General features: G+C 38.6%; 1 protein-coding gene across 1 annotated transcript; it reads right to left on the bottom strand.

Annotated features, from left to right (window-relative positions):
- Positions 1–4927: 4927 nt before the first annotated feature.
- Positions 4928–17203, bottom strand: LOC103979673 (RNA cytidine acetyltransferase 1). Its single transcript, XM_009395843.3, has 26 exons — positions 16992–17203; positions 16418–16509; positions 16093–16264; positions 15858–15980; positions 15057–15230; positions 14727–14837; positions 14503–14636; positions 14328–14421; positions 13490–13588; positions 13029–13165; positions 12810–12907; positions 11372–11495; positions 11206–11293; positions 11028–11127; positions 10866–10918; positions 10071–10247; positions 9949–9986; positions 8877–8967; positions 8280–8459; positions 8066–8174; positions 7915–7984; positions 7689–7836; positions 6872–7000; positions 6665–6787; positions 5516–5581; positions 4928–5433 (listed from the first exon to the last, which is right to left on the bottom strand). Exons 1-26 carry the CDS (start codon positions 17094–17096, stop codon positions 5176–5178), a joined length of 3093 nt encoding a protein of 1030 aa, XP_009394118.2. The 5' UTR covers positions 17097–17203; the 3' UTR covers positions 4928–5175.
- Between the last annotated feature and the right edge of the window lie 273 nt (positions 17204–17476).

The raw sequence follows: 17476 nt of genomic DNA, 5'->3' as shown, positions 1-17476 counted from the left end.
TGCCATTCAGGCAAGTGTTTTTTTTGGTGATCGATGTATTTTTGGGGACTAATTATTGTCCCAGCTGATTAATTGAATAGCTTTTTATTGCCAAAAAAAGAAAAAAAGAACTATTGATTTCAGTGATTCGAGTAGGGATCGTTAGGCAAGGATTTGCTGGTGGATCACGGGAGCAATCAGCTCGTAAGACTTTGGCCCAAGGCATACCACAACAATGTGTGCAGACTCTTGCTGTCAGCATCGGCTGGGACAAGGACACAAGCACAGTGACTACAACAATGTGCCAGAAGCCCATAGTGAGGCAGGCCATCGTCGACGGTGCAGAGGAAAACACGCAGTGGTTGCCAAGCAAGCGCATGATGACCATCAGCAGAGGGTCCAGGAAAGAGAAAGCAGCCTTCTTCCAAAGCCACCATCGCATCGTACTTTACTCGATGACACTTGAACCTCCTCTCGTGTTCTGTAGCCCGAAGAGCATCATAGATGCTGTCGTGGCTGGAATCTTGCATCACATGGTGCAAAGGGAGGAATCGTGCGATGACGGTGACCGATCGGTGCTTTACACATGTATCGCAGGCATTCTCCATCATGATGATTTTTTTTTTATTTTTATTTCTTTCCCGGTGTAAGTAGTAAATTTTTAGAAAAAAAATAGAAATTTTTCTTAACAGAAGAGAGATTTTCTTATATAATTAAAAAAATCTTAAAACGATATGTTTTCTTAATCAAGTTTAGGCCTCTTGTGTACCCCCAAGCTCCGTACTAAGGCCCAAGTCAGCTTGCTTGCCTCTGATGCCTGCATACACGAGGGAGGATGTCAGGAATCATAACCTTGCCCACCAAAACAAAAAAAATCATGAATCGATCATCCATGAACAAACACTGCATGCCCACTGGAGGAAGGAACAGAGAAGCCGCAGTTGTCGTTTCACATGCACAAACACAACTTTGCTAAGAGAGGAGGAGGAGGTGTCCCATTACCCTAAGAAATTATTGGGCCATCCATCGTGAATGATTCAGGGGGGAACAGTCCTCGTTGCAGGAGATGGCAGCCGCCGCCTTTTCCTTGCATGAAAACCATTTACACACACAAAACAAATCACATACACGTCTCGTTCCACCCAATTCATCTTCGACAAATTGTGTTCGAGTCGACCCTTTTTCCTGCATGACCGACCCAATACATCATCTCTCAGCGCGTACAAACGAATGATCTTACAACACACTGACTTCCCTCTGCCTGTCGTCCGCCGTCCGTCCGTCCGTCCGTCCGTCCGTCCACCCCCCAGCTGTTCGTTCACACGATGCGATACTCGCTGTCGCATTATAGGCTTCCAAGTATGCGGAAAATAATGTTGATGTGCACCAGTTTGGGTATTAATTAAATACTGAACCAAATTACCCACCGATAAAGGACAGCTGTCTCCAGCTGTCGGATCGGATCGGGCAGCCACCCGCTCCGCTACCTGACTCCTCTTGGCTATAAATAAGCGCCCCCACAACCCCCCCCCAACCCATCCGATCAACGCCGACCCTGTTTCTCGGACTCGCTTACGCTCCTCTCTCTCGGTTCCCGCCCCCCGCCCCCCGCCCCGCCCGAAACCCTATCTCAAGAAATAGAGCTTCATCTGGCAATGGCGGGCTTAGAAGGCAAATCCCTCGCGGTTTTCCTCGCTGCCGTGGTTGCCGCCGCCTTCCTGGCCGGAGGAGCCGTCGCCGCCGATGCTCCGGCCCCGAGCCCCACCTCCGCCGCCGGCGGCCTCTCCCCGCCGCTAGCCATCGCCCTACTCGCTTCCTCCGTCGCCCTCCTCCTGGTGTCCCTCCGCCATTGAGGGATCTGCTGCGTGGTCTCGGTTCACGGGTCGTCGTTAGGGTTTTTGTTTCAGTAATATTGATGGCGATGGTGGTGATATATAAATTATGATGGGAGTCTGGTGTGAGCCTGTAGATATGATGACACTTTGGTGGTTGCTGTGATCGATGCATTATTATTATTGATTGTTCTGCTTGTTTTCCTTTTTTTGTTTGTCATTCATGTTCTTGATTTGTTGGTGAGCTTTTTATTGTGCTTTTGATGGATTGCTGGTCTCTGATTTGGTTTTGATGGCTGGAAATTCTAAGCGTCCTCCTTGTCTCTGTTCTTGAAATGTGAGTTGGCTGTATCGCTGATGAATGATATGGGTGGCGTGGTCGGGATGGTTGTGCGACAGAGGAGAAGAGACTTGTCGATTCACTTTCTCCTCTTTAACGACGACCGACCGAGGACAAAAGTTATGAGATGTAAAACCCTATGTTGTTATACCATCAAAACATTAGCACGTCCGACCGATCCGATCTATGAGATGGTAAAATTTGCATCCGATGGCAGCACCATTCGGTTGAAAGTTACGATGAGAAGCCGCGCTTGTGCCTGAGACCGAGGACAAAAGCTGGCGACAGGACACGGCGATCGGTGGTGCCTCTTTACCAGCACCACCGCATGTGGTGGTGACCGACCTGATCGCCGAAAGGGTGATGAGGTGGAGGCCCTCCAGCATTTCGAGCTTGAAGATTGGAGGAGGTCGATGCCATGGCATCCCATCTTTGTTGCTCTGCCAGCCCGAAAGGAAAGGAAAGGAAAGGAAAGGAAAGGGGGGGCAGAGGAGAAAGGCATCTTCGCGGTAATAAAGACGGTGCCGTACTAGTTTCCGATGCGTGGGATGTCGGAGGGCATGACGATGCAGTCAGTGTTCCCCTCTTCTCATTGTACTGAAAGTGTGGACATTTGCTACACAATGAAGCAATCATTACAGTGACTAACCTGTAAGTAAAATTAGTAGTAAAACCATCTCGATCACCAAAATGATTCTGCTGGCTGGTGTACAACCAACCCACCTTTTAGTTTGGTCTGCAATCCAATTAGAAGGACTCTTCCCATGGCTTTTTTTTCTTTCTTTCTTTCTTTCTTTCTTTCTTTCAACACCTCATCGACAACCAACAATGACTGTCAAACTGAGTGCCCACCACAAACCACCCAACCATTGGACACTCACCTAATCCTTTGTTACTTCAAATAAACAGAAGATGAGACTGGCAATGGCATGGAGAATTGAAGGCTTACTAATGGCCACTACTATTATTTGTTATCATGCATGAGATGCTGAATGAATGAATGAAAGAAAGTGCCATCTTCTGCTTTACAATTAAAAACCAAATGGGGCGGGCTGGTGACAGCTGCAGTTGGTGTGTCATTTTGGTCCCTTCCCAGCATAAAACTTTTTTTATTTTTTTCATTCTTTGTTAGATTTATTTAGGAAAATCAAACCTTTAAGCTATCCCATATATATATTCTAATTGTCTGACATGTAGGTGATGTTCACTTTAAAATATGTTTCGGATCAAGGTATCGAGACAACAGCACTCCTCTAATACTTCAATTAATGAGGCTTTAGAGGATTGGGGGTCTAAGCACCCAAGGTAAATGATATATATATTACATGAGCTAGCTAGAGTAAAAACAAAGGTGCATTTCAGTGGGATGGTGATGAATATCGAGAACTATTACATATAATAATATCCTTTAGTCATCGATCGTCTGATCATATGTCAAATCTAAGGGCTACGGAGTATCGATCCATCGAGTTAGCTTTCCCATTAACATTATGTGGTTGATCTTATAAGGCAAGTCGACATCCTCGTCAACACCACATTGCTATCTTCGTAATGTTGAGTCCCACCTAACGTATTGACCGAGTGGTGACAAAAGTATTTTTACTTATCTTTCTATGATTTTCTTGAAAGGTACACATAGTTTTTACTTTTTTAATTTGGTGCCTCTTGTTTCTTGTAATCCCTATAATGTCCCTCACCTTTGAGTGTCTATCTTCGACCCACCATTGCCTGATAGTGGCAAGGTGAGGGATGAGGAAGGGAGCATGAAGATTGAAGAGGATAAGGAGAAGGATGGGGTGGTCGCTAATGAAACTACAGGAGACGAGACAAGGGCCTCTAAAGGGGGTTAGAAGCAAGGGAAAAGTCGGGATTGAAGCTATGGGCATCATAGACGACGATAAAGGGTTGGCCCTGCCTCCTTGACTTCGACTTCGTTATATGCCTACCCTCCACATCACCTTGATGATTGGAGTGCAATGCTTCGTTGTTGGACGACTTGATGAGATCGACGGGTAGGAAAGAGGCGAGTAGGAAAGAGGCAGTTATGAGGGTTATAGCAAACGTCATGGGAAGGTGCTTGGTGACGATCACGCGGAAGAAGCCTTTCATGGCAAAGTAGGTGGTGAAACTAAAGGGGCAAACCAACAAGTGGGTTTGCGTAGGTGATGTCTAGCGCGATGAGCCATGTAGGGGAGAAAGGAAGGGAAGACCTTTCATAGCCACCTCCTTTGCCTCAACGTCTTTTCCTTTTCGAGATCAACAATCATGATACATGAGGAAGGCCTAATGATCGACATGATAGAAGACAATGGGACAAAGACACCAAATGAGATAAGCAAAGGAAGTATGAGTATAGAAAAAAAAAAAAAAAAAAAAAGACACCAAATGAGATAAGTAAGAACTTCAGGAACCTTTCAAAAAAGAAAATTCAAGAAAATCACCCTAAAATGTTAGCAAACAAATAAGTATGAGAGATTACTCTAAACATGGTTACAGATCCATAACATTTAGCAATATTGATCAACATTACTGTTTTTTCATTCATTGTTGTGATTCCTGATAAACCAATTTCATACCTGACAAAATTAATTTTCAAAATCGATATCGGACTGATGCTCCAAATCGCCTTCTTGACATAATCATCAAAGCCTAGGAACGATATAACACTGAAGATCCATGCACCACAACAAATCCAGACTCATCTTCTTTTGACATGGACGACTCAAATTGGATACTTGGAATATATACATGCTGCTAATCTCAACCAATCGAAGAGTAGGGCTGAAAGAATGATTCATTCCCACCAAAGCAGTATAATCTTTGGCCTAAAACATCCAGCAATCATTTTGCCTCCTCTTAGATAAAAACCACTCTCAGAATGCAAATTGCATCAGTTTTAACTTTGCATCAGACAGTGAGACTTACAGGGAAAAATAATAAACAATGAAGCAAAAATTTTCAAATCTTCTAAATGGACATATAAGCCATATTGCTGTTTCACCAGAAATTCGCCAGGCAGGTGTTTTACGTTCTCTTCTTTTTGTTTGATTTTGGTTTCTCGCCATCCTTTCCTTTCCTTTTGCTCTTATTTGTTTCTTGGCTGGCTCCCAGCTTGCCCATCTTTTTCCTGTTAGATTTTACACTGACAATACCACTTGCGGACACTTTAACCCCTCCATTTTGGAGAGCTTTCTCAAACTCCCCTTCTTTGCTGACAATAGCATATTGCTGCAAGTATTCTGGGTTCAAGATCCCATCATCATTCTCGGCTTTCATGTTTTCCTGGAGGCACATGCAAAAAGCTCAACAGATAAGTTTTAGAAAAAGCAAATATTGAACCACCAAGCAAAGCTAACATGCTCACCATAACCTCTCGTGCTGCTTGATCAAGTTCTTCATCCACGGATATGCTATGAGGAACCATTTCAATCTAATGCAAGGATCACAAGTTGAAGCACAAAGACACCGAGTTAGAGATTGTGGCAAAGTTGGTGGGTTAACCACAATTACTGCATCACAACATTCAACTGAAAATTGTTCACTTTAACATTCAAAGTGGTCATTGCATCACATGCTCCTTACAAACAGAATGCTTTTTCGAGGAAAACAATCATCTTGAAATAGAAAACTTGAGGGAGAAAAAGGTTTCTAATAAGGTCATCATCCCTCTAAACCAGAGAGCAAACATTCATGATCCAAGTAAACAGTGCATCATATGCTCCTTATGAACAAGACACTTTTTAAAAGAAAGCGAGATACTATCTCGAAGTAGAAAACTTGACGAAGAAAAGTTCTAATGAGGATATGATCTCCATTAGCAAATTAACAAATACAAGAATCTAGAATGGAGTTAAATTTGTTAATAGATGTGGACAACACTATCACTACTCCATGAAACTTGCAGATCTAGAAAGAGTGTAAAGTGTTCCGGAAAAACCCCTTCTCGTTACATAGATAAAATAGATGTCATCTTCAATTAGCATAACAAGAAACCATAGATCTTATTCATTAATGGAAGATCAGTCATTCATCAAATACACCTACAAATTTGCCATGATTCATCTGTAGTCCTCCACATATCTGATATCAAAAGACTAATCACAATCTAAAATTTTCATTTTTTTTTAATGTCCTCACATAATAATAATTCCGCTACTGTTATGTTTTTCCTTTCACATACACTAACTCATTCAAGATTAGAGAACATGTAATTATAGTTTCTCCATGAAGATGAGGTGAACATGTAATTATACATCAGCTGTGCAGCTATGGCCAACTGTTAGCTTATTTTATTGCAATTGTTTCTGACCCTTGGGCCACTGCCCTCTAGAAATTATCCACAAAGGATTGGCTGGAGCAACACTTTAAACTCCTTAGGTATCCCTTGATGAAATGCTAATACAAAGACATCTATGTTGTACCATGTTGTTCATACTTGACAAATGTCGATATTACCTCTTGTCAAGAATTACAGAATGATAAACGACAATTAATAATAACAACAACTTACTACCTTAAGCCGGGGTAATGTTTCATCGATCTCCCTGGCTACAACATTGTAAAGATGATTGTATAACTTCTTCATCACTTTAATAAACAAAGATAGTATTTGTTCTCTTTCTAGCTTCATTTCTTCCTGTTGATCCACAAAAAGAAAGAACAAAGTTCACAAGGTTTCAAATGCAAATAAATTTGTAACCTAAATTATCAGTGAACTGACCTTGATGTCTCCAACATCCTTGTTCTGCAAGCCTATGCAGAATAACACGGAGGCTTGCACAGGAGACAATGTGACCGGAATATTGCCTTGGAAATACTGATGTGCGAGGATAGGCACTAGGTCTAGAATCTACATGATGCAAAATGGACAACTTTCATTATGTAAGTTTAGATGTATGGTTCTTATGACTGTCATAGATTTCAAAGAAAAATCAAACAAACATCATTCATCAAAACCCCTTCACTTATATCTTTGTTTGATGTCCTGCAACCCAAAAGTGGACAAAAGAATAGAGAAGTCAATGTTGGATAATTTGGAAACAACACAAAATCTAAAAGATTAGTGTCATCAATAAGGATGTTAAGCTAGACACTTAGTTCATTAACTTCATTTTTTTTAAAAAATAGAAATATTTTCACTCAAACAATTAAGATAGTCTATTCAAGTATGTGTTGGATCAATAAACATTCAATCTGACCAGGGAGCAATCAATTTGAGTTTAGACATGCCCAAAAAAGATATACTATTTAAGCCACACGAGACCCTTCAGATTAGTAGTGCAAAGACAAAGAGGTATACCAAGTAAAACTTTATCAAAGACATTTAAAATTTGACAGCTCTTAGTTTACCAAGTGATAATGCTCTTGTCAACAACTCAATGGTGGTAACACACTATCACTATTATGTACAATTTACCCAACACCAAATAGTTGGAACTTACAGTGTATGACAGATGGCTGTTGGTACAAGTGGTTAAAAATGCAACATAGACCACTAGATATAACATATAAAGAAAAAGTGTACTCGAAACTCTTACCATGTGATAGTCAACACAATTATTTGTATATGCTTCAAGTCGCTTCATATCATGAGGGGACAATAGGTTATTCATGGGCTTCAAGTCACCATTCATGACAGTCAATTCATGTTCCTGCTCTGCAAAATTTATCTTTGATGCCAAAACACTAGACAACATAGACAATCATAGTATAAGCATATGGCTAGAATATATCATTGGAAGAAAGCTGAATATCTGAACTAACCTCATTGCAAGTTTATAATCAAATTTATGACATGTGGTACCCAAAAGACGCAGAAATCGCCGCCTGAAGTCTAGAGTAACATCATAAACATATTTTACTTATAATGAAATCAAACAGGGAAAATATAAGGTGCACTTCTTTGGTATCTCACCTTGATAAAAAGGCTCAAGAAAACCATGTTCACCAGACTCACCAACTTCAACGTCATCATTGTTCAGTGGTTTCAAGAGCATGCATGTGTGCTCACCAGTGACAGCACTCTGATACACATAAAAATAAATAAATGAGTAAAATTATGCACAAACAAAATTATGAGAGAACATATGGTGCTAGGATAATAGAATATTTTGTGAGCAAATCATAACTGGAATCTGGCCAACATAGAATGGAAAAAATTTATGCTTTCTCCAGAAGCGAAAAAGATCCAAAGTAAGTCCAAAAGAGACACCAATATAGTGAAGCTTTTCTGGATGTCTCTCATGAAGATGAACGAGGAGAGGTGGAAGATTTGCTCTGGGCTTTATGTTTTCTTCTAATAAGGAAACCTGCATATACGGCAGAATTCAGTAGAGAGACCATCAAATGTGCATCAGAAAACAAATGACTGCCTGGCACGAAAGAAAACAAATTAAAGCTAGCTAACAGATTTAAGAGCAAATTTTCTTGACTTGAAGCACAAAAAGGAAATTCAGAACTTATCGTGCAACAGAAAAAAAAGAATATTAAATATGTAAAATAAGCATTCTGGTGCTTCTTCAATTCCGAAAGAGAACTAGCCTTAAGTCGATTGCAAGACAAAAGCCTAAATCTAATTTTCTGATTTCCATAGAATACCCAGACCTCCTCAGAGTCACTCATCATGGATGACAGAAACACCGAAAAAAACAGATGATTCTTTTTACAAATGCTTGCATGGACTGTGGTAGGGAACTAGATGAAACCAATTTAGTTGAAATTTCAACCTTCTCTGCAGCTTCAGTCACTCTGACTTTAAGCTCCTCAACTTGCTCAGCATCTTCCTCAGCAAAATGAGCAAGCTGTCCTTCATAATATCTGATGACAGAACAATTTTATAAACACAAATTTCTCTGACTTGTGGTTTAAGCTTCACTATAATTCAGTTCAACTTAACAAAAAGATCGAACATTTACATATAGTAACTTGTAAACAAACAAAGACCCACAAGGGGCAATACAAAGAGAAAGGAAGGAAAATTTATGAGATAAGCAAGAAAAAAGTCTTTTGTTATTCCAAATGTTGCTTCATGATGTCACTCACATGATGAAATGAATATGATTATCACAGATAATTTACATCACTATTGTCCATATGTTCTCAAGACCAACACATATGCCTTGCATACTTTCAACCCCCGTAGACTAACTCTTAGTATATGTAGACTATTTTATGCAAGATCCACCATGAAATCTGACAATTTACCTCTATTGTGGCACCATCACAATTATCAATCTTAGGAGGGACAGAAGATAACTATTTCAAGCTGGTGGCCTGCTAGGCAATGAAATGAAACCTTAGTAGAACATACTAAGCCTTTCCATGCATTACTTGACATACCACTTATAGGCCCATTCATCAATTCCTACAACAAAGAGATGCCCTATGGCTACTGAGTCAACCTTTGAGAGTTGCAAGCACTTGTCTGTCAATTTTCAGCAAGGTTTCCAATGATAATCCTTTTAGGAAAGGTTTTAATACCCATTCAGATGCTGATTTCAATAATTAGTCCGATTGGTATGGTACTGGTAAACCAAGTGATAAATCAACATGTACCACCAGGTATTACAGAAAATATTTAACAAATGAATACCAAGCAGTACCAAACTTTATGTTCCTACACCAGTTAGTATGCAATGATCCAAACAGTATCTGAAATCATGCTTTAAGATTAGTCAGCCTAACACCACATTTTGGAAGGAAGAAGATGATTAAGGTGTTTCATAATGCACATCTAACATCAAATAAGAAAACTGAAGAATTAAGAACAATGAAAATAGAAATAACAGGAAATCAGACCTTGTTAGTAGATCCACGGCAGTTGAGCCATATCCAAGCTGCAACAATCAACATGATAATGTTTCATAAACAGAGTATGAAAGTAATAAACATGGAACAAAAAAAAAAGCTACGCAAATTACCCTCAAGGCACTTGGATGTACTGCGATGCGCACTATTCGAGCTCCAGAGAGAGTAGGGAAGACATTATCTTGAAATTGTTCGCAAAACTTCCAAGGTATCTGATCACCAAAAGGTTGGCGGCCCTCGCTTAAACTTTTTATTGCAGACTTACGTGATATTTGTCCTTCAAGGCAAACCTGAAAATTATATGAAATAAGGTAAATTTGCATGTTCATTCAAGAGAAAATTGCCTTCCAACCTATGACTAGTCATGAAACATGATCTGTATGGTTGAAACCGGAAAGAAATATCTCAATGTACAATGTTTAGCATAAAAATCAATTGGCAGAGGACTTTACTTTTGTGAGTTATTCCAAGTTGATAAAAGCTAAGATTCTGCAAAAACATTGACTTCTTGTGTAATAACTAAGTCAACTTAAGTGCCATTCTACTTGACCTAAAATCAACATAAATGAAAATTATCAAAACAAATTCTTATGCTCTGTAACTCCACTAGAAAAACAGACACTTTTTCTATTAATTATGTGACTCCACCAGAAAACATGACACTTGGGACATTAGAGGAACTTAAGCCCTAGGGACAAGCTGATTTCAAGGGCCTTAAAATATGTGAACACTTAAAATCAACGCAAAAAGAAAATCCACGTTTGATGGATATTAATGTGACATGATACTTCAGGTCACATCAGTCAAGTTTTTCTATCAAAATCTAAAATTTATTTTTTTATTACTTTGAACTAAAAGAGCATTAAAACATGTCACACAGGTATGATCGGTAAAATGCACAGATCAACCTGAATAACACATAAAATATCTGGAAGATGATTTTTTGATTCATCAACAGGACCTGCAAAAAGATACAGCAAACAGGTGCAGTCAGCAAACGAATATTAGGACAAGCACTTACGCGCCTTTTTGGCTAAATGTAATCGGTACCAACAACAAGCAAACCATACCAAGCAACACAAACAAGTGGTGAGATGGAGCATCAGCCATCAGTTGCAAGTCATTAGGTGAATTTTTATAGTGGGAGGCAACATAAAGGGCCATCATGCGCTGAAATATAAAATTATACATATGTTAGTTTGAACTCTAAGCATTGGAAGAAATTGAAGCATAAACTTTATTGGCTACCTGTAAAAATATCTCACTTTCTTTGTGATATGAAAAAAGTGTGTCTCGATTGACATAATAAAGATCACACTCACTTGGATGTGGTAGTCTGTAATGATAGAGAAACGTTAATGATAAAAATGAGAACAACATGACATGGTCTAGCTTTCAGTAACATGACACTGACCTGCTAATATTTGGAATATAACTTGCAACATCCAAGCAAAGCAAACCATTGAGCCAAGACTCAATTGGATCCCCAGAGGCATATCTGATAGATTCATTCAATTCAACCTTTTTGAAAAGCCTACCTAAAATTAAAGACGTAAAGGTCAAAACCAAAGAGCAATAACAAAAAGAAAAGGTAAAGCTCTAAAGCTCATTCCATAATTCCCTACACACATTTAAACTTGCATAATAAAACCTAAAAGAAACACTTCAATTTGATATCGAAAACTACTCCAGATGATTACCTTTTGAACATGTACTTTCAAGAAAGTTGCTTTCTACTTGCATGCCAATAGTGCAAAACAATGACAACATAAAGTAGGCAAAGCAGAGAAGCACCAATTAGCATTTCCACTTCAAGGTCATTAAACTTAATAGTGAAGATGGTACAAGATATGCTGCTTCAAGAACTACACATATACCAACTGTTTGGGCTTAAGCATCTAAATGAAATGCTTAACAAATGAAACAATGGGTAAATGCATCAAGTTTATACCATAAAGGGACTGTATATATGAAGTTATGAACTATGGAGAAGAACATGAGACATGACAACTTGTGCAGCCATTGCCAAGTAAAAACTAAAAGGAATTCTAGGACTACTGTATAATTGTTTTTCCTGTAACATCAAATGAATTGAATGAGAAGATAAGCTAACAATCAAAATGTATTGACGACCACATAACAATAAAGTTAAAGGAAGATAACTTGTGTTCCATAAAGCTTGCAAAAAATAACATGAACTGTAACCACCAACTCCAATCTTGAGTCAGAGCCTTCTTTTATGCCTTGCCAAGATGAGCCCCTTGCCCATGTCAGTAACAGTAACTAGTTTTATGTCGCCACATCAAGAAGTATTTCATGCACCATTGTTAGCTACCAAGGACCAGGTCCTCAAGACCAAGGGCCAACATATCCTCTACACCAATACTTTCTTTGATCGTCATCCCTATCTTATGTCATCCAACAGCATGTCTACTAATTATTCACTACACGATATTTGAACTCGTCAGATCTACACTAAGAAAGAAGCAACTGGAAGAAATACAAGGAAATGATATGAAAGAGGCATAGCAATGATCTTATTTTGCAGAAGATTACCGAACATAAAATATATACTCAATATCATGATAAATATTCTTATGAAAGATTTAGACCTTTTTTTGCATTGAAGATTTAGACAATAATGAAGCTGACAACAACAGAACCATATCATATTTGATGTGACCAGCCCCCTTTGATAGCTAACCAAGCTTGTCTCAGCAAACCTTATATATCACAGCGGAGTTCTTCACAAAGACAACACGACTATTTTTTGGTTCCTATTAAACTAGCTTGAAATATGCAGGAAATGCTCCAAATAAACATCACAAATAATCGAAAATCATTAACTTTACCAGAATGATTGCCATCAGCACCCTGACTAGGCATTTGGCTTTGTGATTCTAATTGCTGAAGAAGCTTTAGTGACAAAGACCGACCAGTTCCTTCATAGCTTAATGAAAAAGATACAATAACCGGTTATTACATCAACTTATTGTACATTTGTCCAAATGTATAATAAATCAATGGTAAACAATGGCACGGACATGACAACTTAAGATGGCATATCATACCCATTGACAGTAGATGAGAGGAAGACCAGATAAGGTCCAAGCAAGGATTTTACAATGGGTAATGGAATAGCAGCAGCTTCATCAACAACTAGGAGCTCAACTTGAGAGAGCTTTGCATGGTCATGTGGCCTCAAGTACTGTCCAAAAGAACATCTTGCTTAGATGGGTGGAGTCATTAGCTCGTAAGGTTCATATTTAGAAGAAAAAAACATAGCAAAACTCATTTAGAAATATCCTTAACATGAAAAGACTTAGTGCCATTGAAACTTAATGCACTTCTTCACTAAGAAAACATCTACATGTAATATATGAACAATTAGTTCTAAAAGCCTATATAAGAAATTTCTCCCATCATGACTACTTCCCCTCAAAAAATATATTCTAGAAGTAACAAAACAACCCAGTAAAAACAGAATAAAATTTAATTACAATAACAAAAAAACAGAGCAATATTATATCACCTGAATCGTCTGGCGATGTTGCTTATAGATATTTATCTGAATTGTTGCTTTCTTCAATTCAGGATCAGCACTCTTCACCAGGTCATAGTGTAAATGTTCCTAAAAGCAATCCAATGTTACATTAAAAAAAAGTAACAAACAAAATGATCAATCAAGTTTAAATTAGAATGTAAACCAGAACAAAGTACCAGATACAAGAAAAGCAAAATATACATCAGATGCACAGAGCAGAAGGAAAGGTTATCAAGTTTGTCGAAGCAAACCATGAAATTGAAAAGTAGGCATAATGGAAATTTTAATCGATACTGACAAGATAAAGATTAATCAGTCATTAAAATGTTATACACTGTCATCAGACAAGAACCATATCTTCACATGCCAACTACGAAGCATACACCAATACCTGATTTCCATATGATGTGATAAGGCATAAGTATGGCAAAGCATACACCAAATTTTTGGCCAGCTACTTTGACAATTTTACATGTAAGAATAAAAATTCTCAACAATTTAAAATCAAGATTTGGCAATTCCAATTTGGTCTATTTGAAAGGGAAAAAAGATTAAAATGCTTAGAATAATAAAAAAACAAAAGATTTTACTCATCTATAATGCATAACAATATGAGATAAAAATTGTTGCATCACTTGCAATTTTTTATACCAAAATCACAAAATCTGAATATCAACTGTCAGATGATGTCAGCGTGGTTCTTTGGGATAATGAATAGAGAAAAGTAATAAGACAAATGTGTGCAAGACTGGGTATTCCAAACGTCCTATGATGTCTGATGATGTCACAGCAAAGAATTGCTATCTAAAATGAAAAATCTGCAAACCTTGTATTCCAATGCATTGATCCCCTTACAAACAAACTCAAACAAGGTCTTGAGATTCTCTGGGCTGGGTGCGGTGACAAATATATTGGAGTACCTAAATGAGAAGACAAGTAGGCAACAGGTAAAAGTTTGAGTAAAAAAGAATAATGAAGTATAAATGGGTTATAAATGTAACCCTGCAGCAACAGCTCCAGCGACTGCAAGGCCCAGAGCAGCAGATTTTCCACGCCCTCGAGCAGCTATCAAAGCAACAGTACTTCGTAGTGTTTTGTCAAGAATAGCATCAAGAAAAGTAATAACAGCTTTTCCCTGTATGGTTACAGATTCATGTATCACTCAAATCAAACAAACTAGAAACGAGGTAATAGATAAAATTATCTGGGCATCCACAGTCTTTACCTGGTCCATCGTACAACACTTCCCAATCAGCGGACCAACAGGAAAATCGTCATGAAATTGGTCCTTGAGATTCTTTAATTCCCGCTCCCTTTCAGATAAGCCCTCAGGATCCTTCAGCATTTAGGAAAACCACAGAATAAGAACTGATGGAATTCTCAAATAACAAAACGAAGCCACATGAACAAGAGACTGCAATCCATGCATTATGGTGTCCGTTGTTGATGAACTTAATCAGCAATATGCAAAATATTATATGTGAGCACATGCCAATAGGATGCACCAACATCCAAATTCCAAGAAATGGCTCAAAAATATTCGAGACAATCATACCTCCGTGATTGATACAGACTGAATTGATCTTATATGAGACGATATTGGTAAAATGTTAAGCTCATCATCCATTATAACACATGCCTTGCATAAGGCAATAGACAGCAAGAACCTTTCATTGAACCGTGCAGCTGCATGAGAATGAGACTCGGTTCGGAATCTCTCGTGTACATCCTGAAACCGAGAGATGAATAAAAAGGTTAAACAGCTAACGTCTGAAACCAAGGGACAAAAAGATCAAAAAAGATAAGAAGTCCACCAAAAAGGCATAAAGTGCATAAATCCTATTTCAAACTATTTCTTAAGTGCAAATGATGCATCAAGGACATTCTAAAAGCTGAAAGTTAGATACCTGTTAAATTTCACAAATATAAACTCTGAAAACAACTTAGGAGATGCAAAATGCATTAAAGAGAATAACAAAACTTAGGGAAAAAAACATATCATAAATTAAGAAGGTACCTAAATTTTAAAAAATAATTTATTAGAACAAAAATATCAGAAATATAAAAAGAAAAAAAGGGGCAAAGATCCACGGCAAACTAAATAAAGAGAGTGCCAACAAAAAAAAAATCCCTTGGGAAGTGATATTTATAACAGAATGTGACAAATAAAGGCTCCTTTAGATTGGCTGCACAGGAAATGATGAATCAGGCTAAATATAGGTACTGAAACAAGAGGTCATGTACCTACATGGTACCGAATAGACCATCACATGTTCAGTTCAGAAATCCTTAATCAGTATTAAACAAGAACAAGAGAATTCATTCAATTACAAGTTATGGTCGCTCTGAAGATTACCATGACCATGGTGTAGAGACTGGTAAGAGAGGAAAGAGATCGGAGCAACAAGATTATGAGCCCACCACCCTCCACTGTCTCGATAGTTCTTGCAAGAAGGTTAGGTGTCAATGCCTCAAAATCCTACAAGAATGTACCAACTCCATTAGCAAAAGAAAGTAATAAAAAAATATTAAGAGGTAAGAAACAAGAGCAAGCTAATTGCAATATCTACCAGTAATTTGCAACAACAAACCTGTAAGATGCACATTCCAAATGTATTTCCAAGAATCCTTTCAGAATCTTTATATAAGCAATATGTTATATTTCCGCTCTCAACAAAAAGTGAAAAAGGATCAACTTTTTCAGGATCAAGCAACCCTCTCTGCATCAACTTCTTTATCTGCTTGGCACGTTTTTTCTTGTGACTAATATAAGAGTTCATTAGTCAGATCAGGTGAAAACACCAGATAAAAATAGCAATTAGATACAAGAAGCATCAAGAAGAATCTAGATACCAAGTAATACAAAGCTATTACATGCAAGGGCTTAAGAAAGAAAATCGCAAGTAAAAGCAGCACCTGCTAAGCTCAAGCTTATCTTTGTAGCACCACAACACAGTTGGGCGAGACTTCACGACTGCCTTGGTTAACATGTAATGGAGATTGACAATCTGCATGCAATCATGGTATTACCTTTATCAGATGACAAGAATTTAAAGGCAAGCTCTGCATGATAATATGCACCACAAGCACAATGAAACCAAAATTAACGATCAACAACAACAAAATTATGAGTTCTTGTTCCTACTTCTTGCAGCCGCTTTCTTTCCCACTTCAAAACACTTTACCTAATAATGAAAACTCTAGGCAATTATTCGTGATATCTCAGGGCATATTTTAGTGGCTCAACTTAAACTTAATCCAAGTATCAAAATACAAAAAGCTTTTAACCGTTTAAAACTGCCAATGGCTGTCAAGAAATCAGAATAAAGGGCCTAAAACCAGGTATAAAGTTGAGAGCCATAATCAATTTCATTATTTAAAAGAAAAACAAAAAACAAAAGGCGGTTCGAACGGAGTAATCGATGAGGGTTAAATTTCATGATCAAAGAACTAACACCAGGTGCACAGTTGAGGGGAAGAGGGATGTCACCTGATCTCGGGATTTGTCGCCGACGATGAGGAACATAGAACGATGTCTGAGCTTTACACCATTCTCGATGAGGGTTCGGATGCGGTCGTCCACCTTCTTCCTCATCCTCGACCGAAGCGGAGAAACCCAGCAGGGATTCGAGGGTTCGTAATCGCCTCCTCCGCACGCGAGCGATTTAGGGTTTTAGGAACGCTCGTGCCGTTAAAAGGGTTTTTGATGGTCTAAAGCCGGTTGAACCAACCGACCACGGCCCTATAAATAGTTCTAAGCTACTATTCCGGACAAAGCAGCCCGGTTCGGCCCGGTTGGGTCGAGGCGAGACAAGGCAACCAACCCTTGGAGAATAAATTAAACGAGAGAGAGAGAGGTCAGGTCACCTGCTGTCTCGGTCAAGGCACGGAACACTTTTCCTTCGTCAACATGCACGCGGACTGTGGACGACACGTCACCAAGTCCCCGAGCCCCGGAGCACAGCGGGGGTCTCA

This window comes from Musa acuminata, chromosome BXJ3-3 (genome assembly GCF_036884655.1).
Source record: "Musa acuminata AAA Group cultivar baxijiao chromosome BXJ3-3, Cavendish_Baxijiao_AAA, whole genome shotgun sequence".
In the NCBI taxonomy this organism is placed as follows: Eukaryota; Viridiplantae; Streptophyta; class Magnoliopsida; order Zingiberales; family Musaceae; genus Musa; species Musa acuminata.
The sequence above is the reverse complement of the archived record's forward strand: the minus strand, read 5'-3'. Positions and strand labels throughout refer to the sequence as shown.

Excerpts from the sequence above, each read along its gene's own strand:
- LOC103979673 (XM_009395843.3), bottom strand. The coding sequence starts at position 17,096 with ATGAGGAAGAAGGTGGACGACCGCATCCGAACCCTCATCGAGAATGGT. Across the intron at positions 11,496-12,809 it reads TGCTGATGGCAATCATTCTG|GTAGGCTTTTCAAAAAGGTT; the intron begins GTAAAGTTAATG and ends CTTTAATTTTAG. Across the intron at positions 11,294-11,371 it reads TATATTCCAAATATTAGCAG|ACTACCACATCCAAGTGAGT; the intron begins GTCAGTGTCATG and ends CTATCATTACAG.